Source organism: Protopterus annectens, chromosome 2.part1, assembly GCF_019279795.1.
Source record: "Protopterus annectens isolate FY-2018-M chromosome 2.part1, PAN1.0, whole genome shotgun sequence".
In the NCBI taxonomy this organism is placed as follows: Eukaryota; Metazoa; Chordata; order Ceratodontiformes; family Protopteridae; genus Protopterus; species Protopterus annectens.
In genome coordinates this window covers 1,998,413,881-1,998,433,835 of record NC_056729.1, presented here as the reverse complement: position 1 = coordinate 1,998,433,835, position 19,955 = coordinate 1,998,413,881, and the positions used below count along the sequence as shown (strand labels likewise).

The following is a 19,955-nucleotide window of genomic DNA, read 5'->3' as shown; positions in this document are numbered from 1 at the left end:
GAAAGAAGCTACTAAAGGGCTTCTGATGTTGTTTGGCATTATCCTAGCTGTTGTCATTTTTGTAGCTGCTAGAAATGAAATCACTCATCTAGCCAGTACTTTTCTTGATTCAGTCAACAGCAGCACCATAATCTAATAAATTCAAACAGAACAGAACCACACCAGCTTAGTTTGAGGAAACTTGCCATTCAAAATACTTATAACATCACGCTTGCCTAATATTGCAATTTGGTCATTCCCATCCATTGTACCCTATTAGAGTCTAATGCTTCACTTCACTTTGTTGCAAACATTGTGCTTCTTCAGTGTCTTACTGAAGTCAAGCTGTGTGCAGATGTGATACCCTTCAAAGCCTTATCTTCTCAATGAAAATTTCATGAAGCTCATCCGTATCACCACACATCATAACATATATTCATAAATTATATTGTATGCATAACATCTGTAGTGCCCTAAAAGGTTATGAATATCTAACATAAAGATTCCAGAATAATTTATTTTGAATTAAACATTTGTTTTATTTACAATGCTAGAAATTTTGTTTAAAGTTTTGAAGCAATTGAATAATATTTCAAGGTAATTATTATTTTATCAGATTTGATGCTTTTATATTTTCCACACAGATGTATTTCATTACAGTTTTCTGTCCATGACCTCATTTATTTCTTGATACAGACTAGGCAGTACATATTTTTTACATTTTTTGTTATGTTAAGTAAGCTCAGAACTTTAAAAGACTAATACAAGTGCATTTTCTGTGCCTGCCCCATTTACATATGCAGTGTCATTGTTTTCTCAGTTATAAGTTCTTATGCCAGACAAAACAGCATAATACAGTATAATGTGACTTATAAAATGCAATATAATATGACTGTTACATGTATATCTCCATGATTCAGGCTAAGGAGAGTTTCATCTCTCTAGCACTGACCAATGTCCAAAACCTGTTTAAGAACGTAACTTTTGAGCTGTAAGGGTAAATTTCCATAAAGTTACTAATGCAATTCCAGGAATGTAAAAAAAACTTACATATAATATTTTATTGTATATTGTATCTTATGGTATGGAACTACTTCAGTGTGCTTTGTTGTAAATTGTGTATCTTAGACCATGTAACATACAAACTTAAATATGTAAAGCATGAAATACTTTATAAAAATCATGATGGCTTCTTGGTCAGGGTCATGACTAAAAAATAGTCCTAGACCGTGCACTCTTACACAGTTAAAAATGTGATTAAATAAATAAATATCCTACCATATCTTTTCTTTAACTGATCCATTTTATTTTCTTTTTTCTAACTTCTTTGCTTGTTCTCTCATTTCCAGACTCAACCTACCCCATTCAGTTTTATCTAGTACTGTTTGCAGCAGTGCGGTGCAGTAGTTAACATTGTCACTCACAGCAAGAGGTTCTTTGGTTTGATTCTCAGCCTTCTGTGTGGAGTCCGCATGTACTCCTTCCATTCACGTGGGTTTCCTCTGGGTACTCCAGTTTCCTCCCACATTCCAAAGACGTGTCTGATGCATTTCTCCCTGGGCCTCAACTAAAAATATGCTCTGTCCTAGTCAGACTTTCCCAGTCAACAAATATTAAATAAATAAATTGTTGCCTCCTTCTCTGCATCTTACAATCTGTATGAGAATTTTATTTCTACCAATGTGTCTACTCCTTCCCCACACAGTAGGATAGGACTTCCAGACTTCCAACCTCTTCTTCTTAATCTATTTACCCCTCTCCCTCTTTATTTGCACTTTGCATCTTTGATTTTAGTTCTCTCCCTTATTAGTCTGCCACTAGTTTTCTGTGTAGCTTTTAAAGCACTATAGCACAGTAAAACTAACTTGAATATTTCCTTACGTTCATCACTTTCCGCATCCCCAAGCAATTAAAACTCCTAAGTATCTATCACTTTTTCTTTAAAATTATTCTTCCATTGTCTCTGTACTACCCTTCATGTGTCCTTGGTCATTACACTGTCCTGAAACATATGGATTTTTGCCAGTGTCTTTCTTTATGCATCCCCAACACATATGGTTTATCTTCCCCAGCCACTTTGGACTATAAAACAATCCAAAGAACATTTTCATCTGCTGATCCCATGATTGACTTAGCCAATGTAAGCCTGCACATTTCTTCCAATCCTCTTCCTTTTCTTCCTCTACATGATTTCCTCAGTCCTCCATCTACTCCTTCAGTCTATCATTCCATCTTCCCATTCCTCCTGTTATAATATCTTAAAGCTTATCAGCCCTGCTCTGATTTGTCATGCCTAATAGGTTTTGTATAGGGGTTTGTCTTACTTTCTTCCGTGCATTGTTAGTCTTCTGTCCAGCTCCCAACTATCATATTATTATACTGACCAACTTTCTATATTCCCTACACTGTTTCCTACTTCATTCTGTCATTAATTTTGTCTGTCCTCTTTTGCCTATCTTTGTATACTTCAGCTTCCTCATCTAATTTCTCTGTAATTACCTCTGCAGAATATTGACTATCTCACTTCTATCCAAAAGCAACATCATTGACTAGGATCTGTAACTACCAGTTACCTGTTTTACATTTAATCTACCCTTTCAGACAGTATGTTGCTTTTCAGTCAGACCATCATCTCTCTTTTCATGTACATAACCTTTCTGCAGCACTTGTTGACCTCTTACCTCAATTACATTCTATTAATTACACAGTGCCACTTTCTTGCCCCAACAGATTACTTCCTAATTATACATCTTCTCCTCTTTTTGCCCCCTCTCTTTGCCATCAAGCTCAAGAAAGGAATGATTATTCTGTTTATAATGTTTGTCTTCATTGACATTTCCATATTTTCCCCACACCAGGAAAACCAGCTGAAACTTTTACTCTAATTATCATAGAATTCTGCCTATTTGTGATCAACCAGATATATTTTCAAAAATCATGATTATTCATAGGTTTACCCAAAGTTTTTTTTTGCCCATCATGTCTTTTTTTTTCTTATTTTAGTTTCCCCTCCGTTTCCATCTTCTTTTTCATAACAAAAAGATAGTGCCAACTGACTGTACGCTTTACTTTCTTTCTCATATTATATTATTTGCAGCCTTTCTGTTAAATGAATTTGATGCTTCTTAGCCTTGCATTTTGATCTGCGCTGTCACTTGCTGCCCCAGGCAGGATAATAATTTATGCTTTAGAAATACATGCTTACATATCCAAGTTTAATGCAATGCTTCTCTTTCTTCTTTCTAGTGCTTAGCTTTTCTTCCATTCTACTGTTTGCTTCTATATTTTTTTCACTTTATTAATCTGGCTCTAAAGAGCAAAAGCCCCAGGCTGCCATATGCATGCAGGTCATGCCAAATCCCTAGAGATAATTTTGTATTAGAAATATCTCATGTACACAGTCATTCAAGACTGTGACCAAAATATTCTGCTGAGGAAAGAATTCAGAAGCATTAAGTCAGCCACATGGTGTGGTCTGTGCCATCCTAATGGAAATATTATTTTAACTCAGAATCTATTCATTGAGGATTTCTAAACTGAACACTTTCATACTTAACTCCCTAACTAGGTTTTAGATAGAAATTATATGTCTTTATGGTCTAGCCCTTAATTTTCTCTGGGAATAATAGTGGAGTTTATTTTAAAACATGATTCACTAAATGGTTCATTTTGCGGTGTATGAAAACAACTTCATGTTTAGCTGATTATGTTTCATGTACAAAGAATGTGTTATTTTATGTTATGAAAGGTTTCAGGAAACGGACTTGCATTTTGCTGTCCTTGGAAAAAAGGTAATAATTTGTCTCCTTAATATTTGGCTGGTTTTACTCTAACAGATGTGCACTGCTGACAGTGAAGCCGGCTGTGTGAAATCTATCCAAACCTTTAGAGTTGTACTGGCGTGCATTCTGTTGTAGGTCTGAGAAGAGATACAGTATATGAAAGAACAGTTAACATTTGTGTTGTCATTCACTGGATGCATTTTTTATACGTTGTAAATATTAGAAATGCAACAAAAACAGATTTTGCTTCAAAGTTAAATCTCAAATGTAAAATTTCCTAAAGAAAGTGAACTGCAATGGACCCACAGTAAGAAGACTGCTAAGTTGTTTCAAAATCCAGTTTATTAACAAGCAAATGTCTCTACAAACTCCTTACTAAACTCTGTAAAAGTGTAAAGACAAAACTGTCTGCATAGGTTAAATGACCAACAGTGCAATTCTGAACCTCTTAACAACCATATATACATTATGAAATGAACTGGAGCAGAATGATGCATTTTATAAGTACTTTTTTGGCATCCATCTAACATTAAGATTTAAGGCATGAACAAGGACTTACAGAAAAGCAAAGAAAATACAGTATTGGAGGAGGTTTGTTTTATGGTTTGAATTCATTTTGAAACATTGAATCTATAATTTCAAGTTCATTTTGGATTCCTTATACCATTATTCATGAATTTTTATATATTCTTCATCAAGTTTATATTTAGAGCAGTGTTTTATTACAATGATAGGATAGTGAGCACTTTTCCGGCTAATCGCATTACCACATGGGGGTGGATTAAGAGGATGTGCCAACAGGAATGTGACTGATACATAATGAGAAAATTTGCAGTCCTTCCTAATAAATTTTATCTAACAAAGATGCATTGTTGAGTTTGTGTGTGTGTGTGTGTGTGTGTGCGTGCGTGCGTGCGTGCGTGTGTGTGTGTGTGTGTGTGTGTGTGTGTGTGTGTGTGTGTGTGTGTGTGTGTGTGTGTGTGTGTGTGTGTGTCTATGTGTGTATTTGTGAATTTTCCAGAGAGCCAAGATCTTTGCCTCATATTTTTGGTCTGTTCCTCATAAAATCTGTAGTTTGCTAGCAAATTATTGAGGACTGAAGTCACTAAATAATGACAGACATTTGAGTTTCACACTTCATATCCTTTAGAAAAATGCATGCTAATATAAAACTCATTATTCTAACAAATTTCACAGTTTATAAAAGCAATATTTAAAATCTGTCATTATCTGATCCTTATTATCTCTCCTCAGTTATGTTTGGCTTTGTCCAGAATTCTCATCCAAACATGTTGACAGCAATGGGAAAGTTCTCTTTAGCTCTGCAGGGACCACAGAACTGAGCATAATCACTGTAGAAGTGCAATGCATCTCTTTGTGGTAGACCAGTGGAGCTTTGCTCCTATGAAAAATACTGTAATTACTTTATTAAGCACTCTTTCCACTTCTTTTACTTTACAGTTTTGCCTTTCTGCCTTCACCTGGTGGAACATCTACCAGTCACATGTCCTTACATCCAGAAATATGACCGTGGACAAACTGTGCAGCTTGTGTAGCATGAATAGCAGTTTACAGCATTCATCGTGATGTCAATAAATCTGAATCTTCTTCACTAAATTAATTTGAATGGACATAAACTATTCTTGTTTCGGCATTTAGATAGTCCTGAATATTTCTTTTGCTATTATTTTTTTACATTCCCATACAGATATTATACAATTTGCAAATATAAAAAAAGTGTACAGAAAATGTAAATATAACATCTGACAGAATTCAACCTATACGTGATCATGTGTTCTTTAACAAACTATTTAAGGTTTGATCTCTGTATTTTGATAATATAACATTTAAATGTATGCTAAATTAATATAGAATAATGAGACAACTAAAATGTATTTTGACAGAGTTCAAATAACACTACTCATTTATATAAAGAGTAGATTACTTGTATAAATAGCAGTGCTGCTGATACAGCAAAATGGTATATGGAATTTTAGTCAAAACATAGATTACAAATCCTTTCCAGTATCTGCATTTAAGGGTAATCTGCATCAATCTATTTTGCAGCATGAGATATATGATTTCAGTTTCTCCATTTTGTGTCAAACTATTTGTGCAGCCAATAAACTCTGGTCTAACAAAAATGAACATTTACTTACACGGGACGAGCTGAGGAGGGGAAGAATACCCTAATTTCCTTCTGATAGATGAACTGAAAACTGTAGAGGAGGTTTAGATCAGGATTGGTAAATGCTTTGACACTATTTACTTTATGTAGTCATTTCCCATTTTGAAACTTGCTAACTCAGTTTAACTTGTCATTACTATGAACATTGTGTATCCTTATTCTAAATAGACATTTAATAGATTAAAAATATATTAATTCATGAAAGACTTGCCAGATATATATAAACTGTAGAAAATAAAAAAAAATCACATTCATCTGAAAAAAAGAACATTGCAGCAAGAGACCCATCCAGTTATTTCTGGATATTTAATATGTAAAACATGCAAGCCCAACATATGCATGATTTGCAGGAAATGTATGCATAGGCATGTCTAAAATATTAGGAACTATCTGACCATGTCTTTTATTGGAATTATAATAATCTGTAATCTATTTCTGAGCAATGCATTATTATTATAGTTCTTATCTTAGTGGATGATAACACATCAGATACTCTTTGTATTGTAAATGCAATTAATACTCTTCAAATGAATAAGGAAAATGTATTCCATAAATCAGGTTTCATCTACTTCAATGAACAAGCAAATAAGGATATAAAAGGAGAAAAATAAATAAATACATTTTGTGTTCTATATACATAATACTGTACATATGAAAAGAAAAGAAACACCTTAAAATCAGTCTTTTACTTCTGGCAATGTTGAACATTTACTGATAATCCCTTAAAGATAAAATATTTCTGTTGTTGTGTTAATTCAGTGCTAATGGCAACCACATGACCGCACCACCATATTCCTATATTTTTTCAGGATTACATTAGAACTGTCATCAAAGTACAATACAGAGATTGCATTCAGCTTGGTTGGTGCACAGCAAGGTTTTGGAACATTGTTGGGGAACATCAAATGCACCTAAAATAATAAAGAGCAAAGAAAAAAATGTTACTAAAGTTGGTCTGAAAAAGCAATTTTATAAAAATCATACTGATGTACACTACATAATTATATCATTGTGACTACTTTAAGGGTAAAGGGTAAATAAAAATGGATGTCTAAAGACCCAGTATGCACAGAAACAAGAAAAAACACTGGCGGCTAAGATCACGTTTGTCATTTTGCTTCCCATTTTTACAGTCAGTTAATTTTAGATTCCACAGTCTGAATTGTTTATTTTGATTTCATTATTTTTACAATATTACATATATATGTTTTACACTTAGTAACAAAGTCATCTGAGAAAAAAATGTTATGCACATTCTGATTTATACAAAAATAGAATTTGCAGTCAAAGCTTTGTTCATCTGTCCCATTAATCCTTTCACTTTTTGAACTTGTTGGCTTATCTTACTAACTCTCATGTCTGGCAATTAGTACAGAAGATTACAAATATGAGCTGCTTTCTGTAGTCCAAGGTTTGATTCCCTGAGTCTTTGTTTGTTTATTGTATGACTTAAGTAGACATTGTTCTGTATGAATTGGGAAATTTGACTAGGCTTGTCTGTGGTCTCTGGACTGCATGCTTTGTAAATATATGAATACTGTTTCTTACCCTAATATGCCTTCTAATAGTTATTCTTGCATGTTATGCTGCCAGTGAAAGACTACTTTTATGTATTAGAAAGTGGGAGCTGTTACTCATTTTGTTGTACATTCAACCAACTTAACTTGTATTTTAGCTAACATTTCTAGTCTTTCAAGTAATCTATGTCATGGCTGACCTTAAACTACCTGAAATCCTTCATCATATCTTTTCTCAAGCTATCTTTGTTTTAAAGCATCCTTATTTATTTATTTATTTACATTTGTTGACTGGGAGTGTCCGACTGGACGTTGGTCCATTTTCAGCGGAGGCCCGGGGAGAAAAGCTCCACACTTAAAATATACAGACAGTAGTTACATTGGATTTACATAGCAATTGATTTGATCAACATAGCAATTAACAATTACAAACATAGTTACGGATGAAGAACATAGTACATCAGTAGACAACTAGAATTGTTATCATCTGCAATGTACATAATAGACATTAACAATTGTTACAATAAGAAGTTCCTGCTGTATAATAAGTAGTTAGGCTTATGAGCATCCGAGCTTGCTATAATCAAGGTAGTTAGTGGGGTGGAAAGAAAGGTAGTGGGTGGGTGGATGGGGTGGGAGATATTAGAGGGGGAGTTGCAAGGGCATAGCCAGCATGTTTTTAGGTATGCTTTTAGTAAGGTTTTGAAGTTGGTGCATGATGGTACGGAGGTAATTGTGGGTGGGAGGGAGTTCCATAATTTGGCTATGGCGCAAGAGAATAGTGCTTCTCCAGCAGAGTTATTGGCTTTAGTGACCGGTAAGTGATTTTTGTTGCTGGATCTTAGTGGTCTGGTGGTACGATATGGTTGGAGTAGATTCAGGAGGAATGGGACTTTTAGTGGATGGTTTACTAGTTTGTGTGCGAGTGTTAGCTGATACCATTGAAGGAGGTGAGGGAGTTCAAGCTATCCCAGTTGAGCACGTGAGAGACAGTGGTGACTATGGTAGGATGCCCCTGTGGTGAATTTGGTGATTTTGTTGTAGCAGGTCTCTAGCTTGTTTTGATCGCATTTTCTTAGGTTGGTATAAATTGGAGAAGCATAAAGCAGGGTGGAGATAAGGTGGGAATTTGCTACTGAAATCTTTGCTGCTTTGGTGAAAAGTTGCTTATTTCTGTATAACGCTCTTAGTTTTTTGTAGACTTTTTTTATGGTCATGGATATGTGAATGTCAAATTTTAGTTTATTGTCTATTTCCACTCCTAGCAATTTGCTGTATTCTGTTGGGTGTATAGTGGCATTATCTTTTGCTATGATGTTAAAGTGAGAGTTGTTTTGAGTATGTTTGGTGGGTTGGAAGATGAGTAGTTTGTTTTTTTTTGGGTTGCGTATTAATTGGGCATCGGATAACCAAGTTTCAACAGAGGAAAAGGCTTCCTGTGTGACTTTTTGCAGTTTGGGTAGGGACTGGTATGAGCAGATGATGGTTGAGTCATCTGCGTATTGTATGAGTGTGCCATGTTTGGTGGCAGAGGCTAGGTTATTGGTGAAAATAGAGAAGAGTAAGGGGTCCAAGGATGGTTCCTTGGGGAACCCCTATAGAGACAGGTAGTTGGGGAGATATGTCATTCTGCCATACAACGGATTGTTGCCGGTCAGACAGCTAACTGTGAAACCAGTTGGTGACTGATTGAGAGAAGGATAGGTTATTGAGGACAGAGATGAGTTGTTTGTGTGGGACCATGTCAAATGCTTTAGATAGGTCTAGGAAAGTAGCAGAGGAGAGATAGCCATTGTTTTTATGCTGAAGGATAGTGTTAGTAAAGGAGAGTAAGGCAGTGGTGGTGCTATGGTTTGGTCAGAAACCATGCTGAGTATTGGAAAGGAGGTTGTTAGTAAGGAGGTAGTCTGAGACCTGAGAGTGAATGCATCTCTCTAGTATTTTGGAGAGTGGAGAGAGAATAACTATGGGGCAGTAATTGGTTAGTTCTGTGGAGGGGCCACCTTTGTGGAGGGGAATTATATGTGATACTTTCCATAGTGTGGGAACGTAACTTTCTGACAGAGATTGGTTAATCAAAATGGATACTGGGTAGGCTAGAGCATCAGCTGTGATTTGTAGTTATTCAATTGGGAGGTTGTCTGCTGCTAATTTGGTGGGCTTAAGTTTAGTTAAGAGTTTTTTTATGTTGGAGGTAGGAACAGGAGAAAAAGAGAAGACAGTGGGAAGATTACTAGTCGAAGGTGTGGGTTGGAGGGGAAGGAGGTTGTGTTGTCTAGCTAGTGATAGTATGGTTTGTGTGAAGTGTGTGTTGAATGAGGTAGCAATATTTTTTGAAGAGTGAGGGATGTTAGGAGGAGGGGTACTGACTTTACCTGGGTGGAGGATGGAGTTTATGGAGGACCAGAATTGTTTGGGGTTGTGTTGGGAGGAGTCTAGGGCAGACTGGTAGTATTGGAATTTGTTCTGTTTTATTAGCTTTTTGACTCTATTGTGTAATTCTAATAATTTCTGTCTAGTTGAGGGGTTTTTGGTTTTGTGACAGTGCTCCCAGGCTTTATCCCTGATTTTCATTTCTGACTTAGTGGTTTTCTGTAGCCATGGGGAGGGTTGTGCTTTGGTTCTGAAAAGTCTTATGGGGGTGTGGTAATTAAGGATGCTCAGGAAGGTAGTATTAAAAAATTCAACTGCATCATCAAGACTGAGGTACTTTAGAGGATGCCAGTTACATTCTTTGAGGGATGAGATGAATGTGAGTGGGTTAAAGTTTAGTTTTTTTACATATTTGACAGTAGATGACAGGTTTAGCTTGGTATAGGTGTTTTTTGAGTAGGAATGTTGGGGAGTGATCACTGTGGCTATCTGATAAGCAGCCTGCTATATATGACTGGGGGCTCTTACTGACTAGTATCCAATCCAGGGCAGTGTGCTCGTTGGAGTTTTTATTTATCCTGGTTGGAGACTGGACTAGTTGGGTGAAGCCATGAAGGTTTAGATGATGGGTTGGATGGCTGCCAGAACAGGATTACCAGTCATTATTGAAATCACCTAAAATTATAGTTTCTTGGGGGAGATGGTGGGTAGACCAGCTGAGGAGGTTTTCTAGTGGAGGGATGTTTTGGCCAGGTGGGCAAAGTGATTTGACACATCACTATCAGTATTACCAAGATTTTTATCTCCTTTGTGCTCCAGTCACTACTTTCCTGTGTCTTTCCCAATAAGCTTGGCCTTCATAAGTACAGAAGTTGTATTGGAAAGACCACTGCCCATTCCTCCCATGTAAATAGTGACTGAGGTTGAGCTCACTGGCAATTCTGCAATACACATAGCATTCCTTCTTCCTCCTCTCCTTATGTCTAACACTTAGTCTTCTCTTTCCTTCCTAAACTGCAGATCATTTCAGCAGTTAAGAATCATCTGTGGTATAGTCTCATATGCAGATTCCATAACTGGTCCATATTTCTTAGCATCCTACAAGATTCACGTGCCTTTTTGTGTCTTCCTCCTCCAATGAATACCCTATTTGGAATACTATCTACTTGTAAATCTCCTATAGGCCAAAGTATCCTTTTTCCCACTAGGTGTTTATATATCATAGATTTCTCTTTTCTTTAGTACATTTCCACTTCCCGTAGGTGGTTTTCATCGTGTATTTCCACTTCTTATAGGTGGTTTTCATCATGTATTTCCACTTCCTGTAGGTGGTTTGCCTCATGTATTTCCACTTCCTGTAGGTGGTTTTTATCATGCATTTCCACTTCCTGTAGGTGGTTTGCCTCATCCTCTTCCCTCTCCATATAATTTCCTTTGTTGCTGTTACACACTTACTTAGTTCTACTACTGAGAATCAGGTACCTGCCAACATTCTTTACTTTTCTCAGTGTGTTTTTATCCATTTTCTCAATGTTTTTTCATCCTGGTCTATTGCACCTCTGTCCTTCTATAACAGAGTCATCTTTGTGATCACCTCTTTTCTTCCATCACACCTTGACTTTCTTATTTCAGTTTTTCACTACAGTATGTCCTCTTTTGTTCTCTTTTTCATATTATCCCCTGCAGTTCGGATATCCTTCATCTACATGTTGCACTTCTATCCTCTGCATCTTCTGAAGCTTTTCTTGTTCTCCTCCTTACGCATCATCCATAAATGTATTCAACTGCCCGCCTCTGCTGCTACTTACCTAGTACCCTACCCAGTCATGTTTGTCTGTCCACATATCCTTAATTGAATTATACTTCTGTATATGAGGCAGGCCCAATTGTGCCCAAGAAACACAATATGTAGCAATCAGAAGACTTCATGCTCATCAAGATGTGCATTGTACATTATCGGTGTTACGTAGGTACACAGGTGCATGACAATGGCATTATGGGAATCCATCGATATCAGAATTCTGTGGGGCACAAGCACCTTGATCAGTTGAAGAAAGCATCCACCAATCATGAATGTTGGATGATGGTCCATCCTTTGATCTGTCTTTGCTCCAGCACTCTTAAGTGTTATAAGGAATGCCTAACTAGTCAAATGGAAGGGGCTTGAAGGCTGGCAGGTATGAGGGGCAAAAGTAACTTAAAAAACAAAGAAACAAATTTGTTCCTACTTTACGCACCTGCCTTAATTAAAATTAAAGCTATTTTATTACCTCTATCCTCTAACTTTCCTGTTGCAGTTTTATTACCACCTGTCTCCCCCCAAGCTGCCTGTTACATTTAGGCAGTTTGCAGTGTGAGGAAAGTATTAACCTCCCTGTGCCTTTAAGAAACATGAATCTCAAACAAGAATATTAATTAAACATTACTGTACAATTAAAAGATTTGTACTTCGGTATAGTAGAGGGTACAGTATACAAAAGGGTGTAAAGTAAGCTTGAAATTTAACACTGAATGCAAAGTGCCTAATCTATTAAACAAACTATCCAAAGTCAGGTAGAAATCATTTGGAACATTTTAACATATAGTGGAGATAGGAGTGATTATTAACCTAGGTTGAGTCATGGCAGGGGCAAGTCTTAGTGTTGAGAAGATACTGTTTAATATCTTTTTTTAAAGTATAGAGAGTGGGAAACGGAGTGGATGTGTATAGGGAGTTTGTTCCAGGCTTGGACAACAGAGCATATATAGAGGTTTCCCAACATTTCTTTTTGGATGGTAAAGATCTAAAAGTTGCTAGTTAGAGCTACGTAGGGTCCTGGAAGGGGAGTAGTGAGATATCAGAGTGGATAGAGCAGGGCACGAAGATGGTTTGTATATAATAGTGTGTAATATTTGGAATTGTAGTAGTAGGAGTTCTTGGGGGAGTTCATGCCATTGAAGGGCATTTTGGGCTGGGCAGTGATGAGACCTATAAGGAGAGTCTGTAACAAATCAAGCTATCTTGTGGTATGTCTGTTGTAGTTTGAGCATAGTAGTAGATTGGATGTTAGTTAGAATAGGGCTGCATAAAAAATGGAGGGAAGGAGGAAGGCTTGAGCCAGAGAGAGTCTAGCGTTTACATTAAGGAATGTTTTATTGCGATATAGTAATCCTAGTTTCTGGTGTGTTTTTTGATACAGTGAAGTATGTGAGGGTTAAACTTAAGTTCATCATCAATCATGACATCCAGGAGCTTTGTTTGGGGTTCAGGTTTTATGATAGTGTTGTTGGAGGATGTAATGGTAAAAGTGGACTTGTGGTGAGAGAGGGACTGGGGGAAAAAGAGCAAGAGCTTAGTTTTTTTTAGGATTAAGAATGAGTAAGTTATCAGATAGCCATTTTTCAGTAGATGCAAAGATATCTTGGGTAAGTGTGAGAAGTTCAGAGACATTGCTAGAGGTGGAGATAAGAGTGGAGTCGTCAGCATATTGGATGAGGGAGGCTTGTTGACATGATTTATGTAGTTCGTTAGTAAATACATTAAATAGGAGGGGACCCAAGATGGAGCCCTGTGGGACACCAAATGGGACTGGAATATAAGGAGAGCAGGAAGACAGCCATTTTACTGATTGCTGCCTGTGAGAGAGATAGCTGGAGAACCAGGATAGAGAGGTAGTTGAAAGGTTGAGATTAGCCAGTTTAGTTAGCAGCAATGTGTGAGATACTGTACTGAAAGCTTTGGATAGATCAAGGAAGAGACAGGATATGAGTTTGTTGTTGTCACGGGCTTCAGCAATAGTATGAGTAAATGATAGGAGAGCAGTAGTTGTGTTACGGTTAAGGTGAAAACCATGCTGAGTGGGAGTAAATAGGTTATGATAGAGGAGATAGCTGAGAAGTTGTGAATGAATGCATTTCTCAAGTATTTTAGAGAGAGGGGACAAGATGGTGATGGGTCGGAAGTTAGATGGATCTGATGAGTTTCCACCTTTATGGAGGGGAATTGTGAAAAAGGATTTCCAAATGAGAGGTACAGTGGCTTCTTGGATTGACCTGTTGATGAGAATAGATACAGGATATGCTATAGACTCAGCTGCTAGTTTGAGGAAGCTACAGGGGAGGTTGTCAGTAGAGGGAGAGCAGGGTTTTAGTTTCAGAAGAAGAGTTTTGATATAGGAAGTGGAAACAGCTTGAAAGGAGAAGAGGTTGTTATTAAGTTGGTGGGAGAGAGAGGGGATGGCAGTAAACTTAGAGTTGGAGGGAGTGAATTTTTGGACAGTTTCAATGAAGTGTCTACTGAGGAGGGTAGCAGTCTCAAGAGGAGATGTGCTAGGGTAGGTGGAGGGGTTGGAGGGCCGGCCAGGAGGAAGAATCTTGTTTAGACTTGACCAGAACTTACATGGGTTGGACTTGTCCTTAAACTGGGCTGAGTTGTAGTAATTTATTTTGTCTTTATTGGTTTGATTTTTGACAAGATTACGTATATATTTGTAGTTTTGTAGTAGGGGGGTTTCTTTTCTCTTAAGCCAGGCTTTGCAGGCATTGTCTCTTTTGTGCATAAGGTTTCTAGTGTCTTTGGTAAGCCAGGGAGCATAATTAGATTTGATTCTAATTTTTCTTGAGGGGGCTAGAGAGTTGAGGGTGCCTAAAAAAATGTTATTGAATTTGCTGACTGCATTGTCTAGAGGAAGATGCCTAAGGAAGGACCAGTTGATGTTGGATAGAATAGAGTTAAACTGAATGGAATTGAAGTTAGTAAGTTTGTGACAGTGTCTGTCACATAATAATAATTAATAATGAAAATATTTAAATGGCAGTAGCTATATGAACAGACACCTGCATAGGGAAAAAGCCTCATTCTCTGTGACATTCACTCATTCAGCTGCCTCTTTATTCCATTTCATTAAGATTTGTCTCACATCAGTGTCATGTGACACAAATTAGCCTGAACCCAGCACTCAAGATAGTGGCTGCACTATTCCTTGCCTGCCATTGTACAGTATTATTAGCCATCTGTCTGTTACACTGCTTACCCTCCTAAATCCTGAACCCCAGTGCATTCATAATATATCTTCTTTTCATGTATCTCATGCTGGGAAATTTATAAGCTCCTTTATTTTAAGCAGAATTATTTATAGGATTTATAGGAATTATAAGGCAATTTATTTCATGACCATTAACACCTTACCAATACCCACCCTTAAGCTATATCCCCTTTTTCAAGCAGAAATAGGAAAGTTAGTCCTGGATTAAACTTATGGATACCTGTCCAATCACCCAGTTTTGAAGAATGATAATGCTTCATGCTGTTTAACCTGCAGGGAAGGTATATTTCAGAAACAGGAAAGTCTATGCCTCTATCATGTTATATTACATGTATCTGCTTGGGAACATTTAGGTCGCTGGTTCTGTTGTTTGCAGAAGTTTTAGGCATGATACAGAGTAAAGGGAAAGAGCTTCTAGCCTCTCTTGGTAGTTTACGGTCTTTAATGCTGCTACCTTCTTGGTTACAAGCCATTAGGGCTTCTCTAATTGTTTGACATATCTAGTGTAGTACATCCTGAAGAGCTCATTTTAAGCAGTGATTGGTCAAACCAATGCTGATGTAACAGAATAATGACATCTTTAGATCTGAATGATAGCTAAGTGCATATCAGTTAAGCTAAGTAGAAGAACTTTCTGATTACGGTGGTGCTACGGTAGCATTATCGCCTCACAGTACGACGTTGTCCTGTTCGATTCTAAGCTAGAGCGTCTTCTGTGTGGAGACATGCGTGAATGGGCATACCTTCATTGAAGGTTGTGCATCAAAGCTGGCAACTCGGCACGTAAAAATCTACTGCCAATCATTAGCGGACCGGAGTTCCACTGTGGCGACCCCTAACCAGGAAAAACCGAAAGACATAACAACAACAACATGATGACCAAAGAAGATGGAATTTTCAACCCAGGTTACAAGGTTTCTTAGTACATTTTTATTTTGTAGTAGGGTATTGTCTATACTGTATGCTGAAAGGGAGGAGATGTTTGCCAAATTCAATGATGCCACACTTTGTCATGTTTAATTTGAGCCCTGTTTCAGTTCACCAGGTATTTACTAGGGTAAGTTCTTTCTGAATGGTACAAGTGTTACAGGGATCTTTACAATAACACCCAGTTTGCAGTCATATATAAACTTAGTTAACCAGAAGTCCTGGTTCCCAATCTGGAGATCAGAGAAGCAAATGCTCAGAAGGGGTATTCCCAGCGTATAGTGTGGGAAGAATCATTGATTAATTTCATGCTCTTAGATTAAGTACTTGCTACGTAAACTACATGAGTATCTTTTCTCCAGTTTGGGATCCATCTTACTAATTCAGAATCTAATTTTAGAAAATTTAGCTTTCTTACTATGCTGGTATGGGGTTTAGTGTCAAATACCTTGCCAGATGAAGATAGGACTACGCTGTGTTAACAACATAACCACTGTCTACAGCCTGAGTGACTCTCAAAGAAGTTAACTAATTTAATAGGCAGGATCTCTCTTTCATTAAGTCAGATTGTTGAGGGTCAGGCCTAATAAGATTTTTGATATCACAGCTAATATATTAATTTATAATACATTCCAAAGCTTTGCAAATCAGGCACATCAAGCTGATTGGTCTATAATTATCGAGGGTTATGATAGTGTCACCATTACGGAGGGACATTATCGCCATGCTGTTCCATAATCTGAGTACAAATCCTGTACATAAGCTTAAGCTAACTACAATTTAAATTGTCCATCTTTCACTTCTCTTTAAATATCTACTTTATTCATTGAGTTACAGTTTATTCTTTTCTGCTTGCCTTTGATCTTTCCTTTACCACACAGCTATTTCTTTAGGGTCTGTTGAGCTTTTCTAAGCTAGAAGCAGTTCAACATTGTTCACCAGTCTTTTGGTTCTCTGGAAAACCATTCAATGCATAGCCTACTCTATCTTCTTTCTTAAAGCCCTCTCATGCTCCTTTTCAGTGCGACTACATCTTCTCCATCTGATGTTTGATGGTTTAAGCTGCTTTGTCTTCTGTCTCAGTTCTTTCTCTCTCCATTCCTCTCTTAAGTACCTTAGGAATTGCACAGCCTGTGTTGACCCCAAAATGTTTCCACAGGGAGGAAAAAAAATCACTTGTACACTTGTCTTCTCTCACTTATTTTGTTAACATTGAGCTGGTCTTTTTATTTTATCAATTCTTCTACACAAACAGTGCATCCACACCCTCCCCCACCTCCTGCTCACAATTCCACCATGTGCTCTATTTCATCACTACACTGACCTTCAGAATATGGACTGGACTCCTCTGTTCTTCTATCACATTTTGAAATCTTTCTGCCTTTTGAAGGTATTAGAAGGCTCTTCTCTGTCTCCTCTAGACTGGGATCAGAACCTTTGGAGAGCATGCATGTTGTTCTACAAAGGGTATGAAACTCCACTCTGATTACATTATATGTCTTTCTCTTTTTTATATAGCTTCCTCAAAAACTTCTCTGCATTAATGTTATGTAGAATGCCCAGATTTATTGTTATGTGCATTTTACTGGCCTGCAACACTTTATCCTCTCTCCTATAGGAATGTAAAAAGGCGAACATATTTTGGATTTGTGAGGTATGCATTTTAACTCATGCTGTGAATTCATTTTATCCCTTGAGTGTACTGTGCTGGGATACTTAAAATGTTTTTATTTTACTGTGCTGGGATAATTAAGATGTCTTTATTTTATTATTTCTTTTAATAATTTAAACAGATTAGATAACTTTATAATGTATTGTCCGTAGTGTGTTAACAGAAACTTGTAAATGTTATCTTTACTTACTCATCTGTGTTTTACAAAACATTTCATAATCTGTATACTTAATTGTGTTTTCTTGCATGGTTATTGTTTTGAAGCCTTTCTTCTAGACATTTTATAAGCTAAGTAGTCCAGTTGCTGATGGTTTGTTATTCTACTGTGGAGATTTACTCCTCTGACCAATGGATGTTGATTAGTAGGTAAAAATTAATAAAATAAATAAATGTGAACACACACACACACACACACACACACACACACACACACACATATATATATATATATATATATATATATATATATATATACAGATTAATGAAAGGCGCTACTTTTGTTGACTTCTATTTATTCAACACAATTTAGTTCACTAAACAGATGGGCAACACCTGTCAACAAAAGCAGCAGACTGGACGATGTTCACTGTTGGGAAATGTACCCTTTCCCTGAGAACTCAAGAGTTAGAATTTATAATCAGTAGGGGTGGGGGGTGGCATTCTCCCCTACAAAAAGCAATATTTTCTTTTTAATTTTGTTTTAAGTTTTTTGCATGTGCTGAAATTGATTCTTGGTACATACTTAGTAGCGCATCAATGTACTTAATGTCGATCATGTGGCGTTGACATTATTCCTGTCGATATTAATGGTAAGTGAACATATATATGTGTGTGCATGTGTGAGTGTGTGCGTGTGTGCGTGTGTGCGTGTGTGCGTGTGTGTGTGTGTGTGTGTGTGTGTGTGTGTGTGTGTGTGTGTGTGTGTGTGTGTGTGTGTGTGTGTGTGTGTGCGTGTGTGTGTGTGTTTACTATCAAAATGTGGAAAATCAAAACACTTTTCCACAAAATGATAGACTTGTTTCCTCAAATTTGGTAATACTAACTTACCAGAATGTCGGAAATGTTTACCACGGAATCGACATTCAGAACACCAGAAGTTCCAATGTCAAAAATCTGTGTTATCTGTAATGTTTTTGCTGGGGTCAAGCTGCTCTGTACCCCCCATGTGGGGGGCTGTGCCCCACACACTCCCTGCATATTATATACACCAACTCTTGAGATCGCACTAGAGTGAGGAAAAGGGAACATTTCCCGATCAGGATCTCAATTCAGAAGTCAACTTCATATTAGTGAATGTGTACTCACTTTCATTAATATGCAGTCATACACTTTCAGTTTGACATTACGGGCATTGGTAGAACACACATACACCCAACCCATTTTTGCCCCCTCAAACACACACACTCATACAACCTGTAGCTTTTAACAGCATAGTACAATAATTGTCAAGTGACTATAACTCTTCTAGGCAAGATATATTATTTTTAGCTACATGTTTGCGTAAATGTTATAGGCATTCTCACCTCAAATTTCCCGTCTATGTGCTATTCCACTTACCATCATTTTCAGTCAAGAGGATTATCATGTTGTTTCCTTATAACTCATCTTATATATTCTTGTTCTTTTTTTTTTTTTTTGTCAATTCAAACAGCCTGCTTGGTCCAGATTTTTCATTCTATGATTTACAAAAAGCCAAAATATTTTTATCTTTTTCCAAACCTTATATTTACAGTCCTGTCCCTCATTCTCCACAGAGGTGATTGTGTTGCTTACCATTTGCCATCTACATTGTTTCTCTTTCAAATCAGTTCTTTTCAAAGTTGATTGTGTTGCTTGCCATTTGCCATCTGCCAGTTACATTGTTTCTGTTTTAAGCAAACCCATTCCATGTCCTTTCAGTGATGTACCATCCTGATGAGCATACTCTTTTGATTTCTAATTTCTATAGCATTTTGATAGCTCAAAACACCTATCACCTTGTCTGCTTTAGTTCCCAAAAATATATCAGAAGGTGGTAGAGGACAAGAAAAGTACAGTGTGCATTATTATAGGAATGAGAGATATAAAATATGCAGATATTATCTTCTTACTGTACCATCAATGGGGAAGTCTTATACAGAAAACTATATTCCATTCTATAGCCATAATGGAAGAGAAAAATCAAGCTGGGAAAAAAAAGGTAGTAAAGAGTATCTATATGCTTAGGAAGTATTGGAATATAACAAGCAACGGAGTTGCAGTGGTGCAGAGGTTAATGTTCTTGCCTGACAGCAAGAGATTCTCCAGTTCAATTCTCAGTTGGATTGTCTTCTGAGTCTGCATGTCCACCCTGTGTTCATGCATTTATTTTTTCTGGGTGCTCTGCTTTCCTCCCACTTTCCAAAGACATGCATCTGGAGTGTTTCTCCCCAGCCCTCTGCTGAAAGTAGGCTTTGTCCTAGTCGGACTTTCCCTGTCAACAAATAATAAATAAATAAATAAATAAATCTGTGC

General features: G+C 37.1%; 1 protein-coding gene across 1 annotated transcript in view; it reads right to left on the bottom strand.

The window, feature by feature from the left end:
• Positions 1–4,903: 4,903 nt before the first annotated feature.
• BMP5 (bone morphogenetic protein 5) overlaps positions 4,904–19,955 on the bottom strand; it is a 657,822-nt gene continuing 642,770 nt past the window's right edge. The window contains exon 7 of the mRNA XM_044063369.1: positions 4,904–6,860. Coding sequence (XP_043919304.1) covers positions 6,711–6,860 — 150 coding nt within the window. The 3' untranslated portion in view covers positions 4,904–6,710. The remainder of the gene's footprint in view (positions 6,861–19,955) is intronic.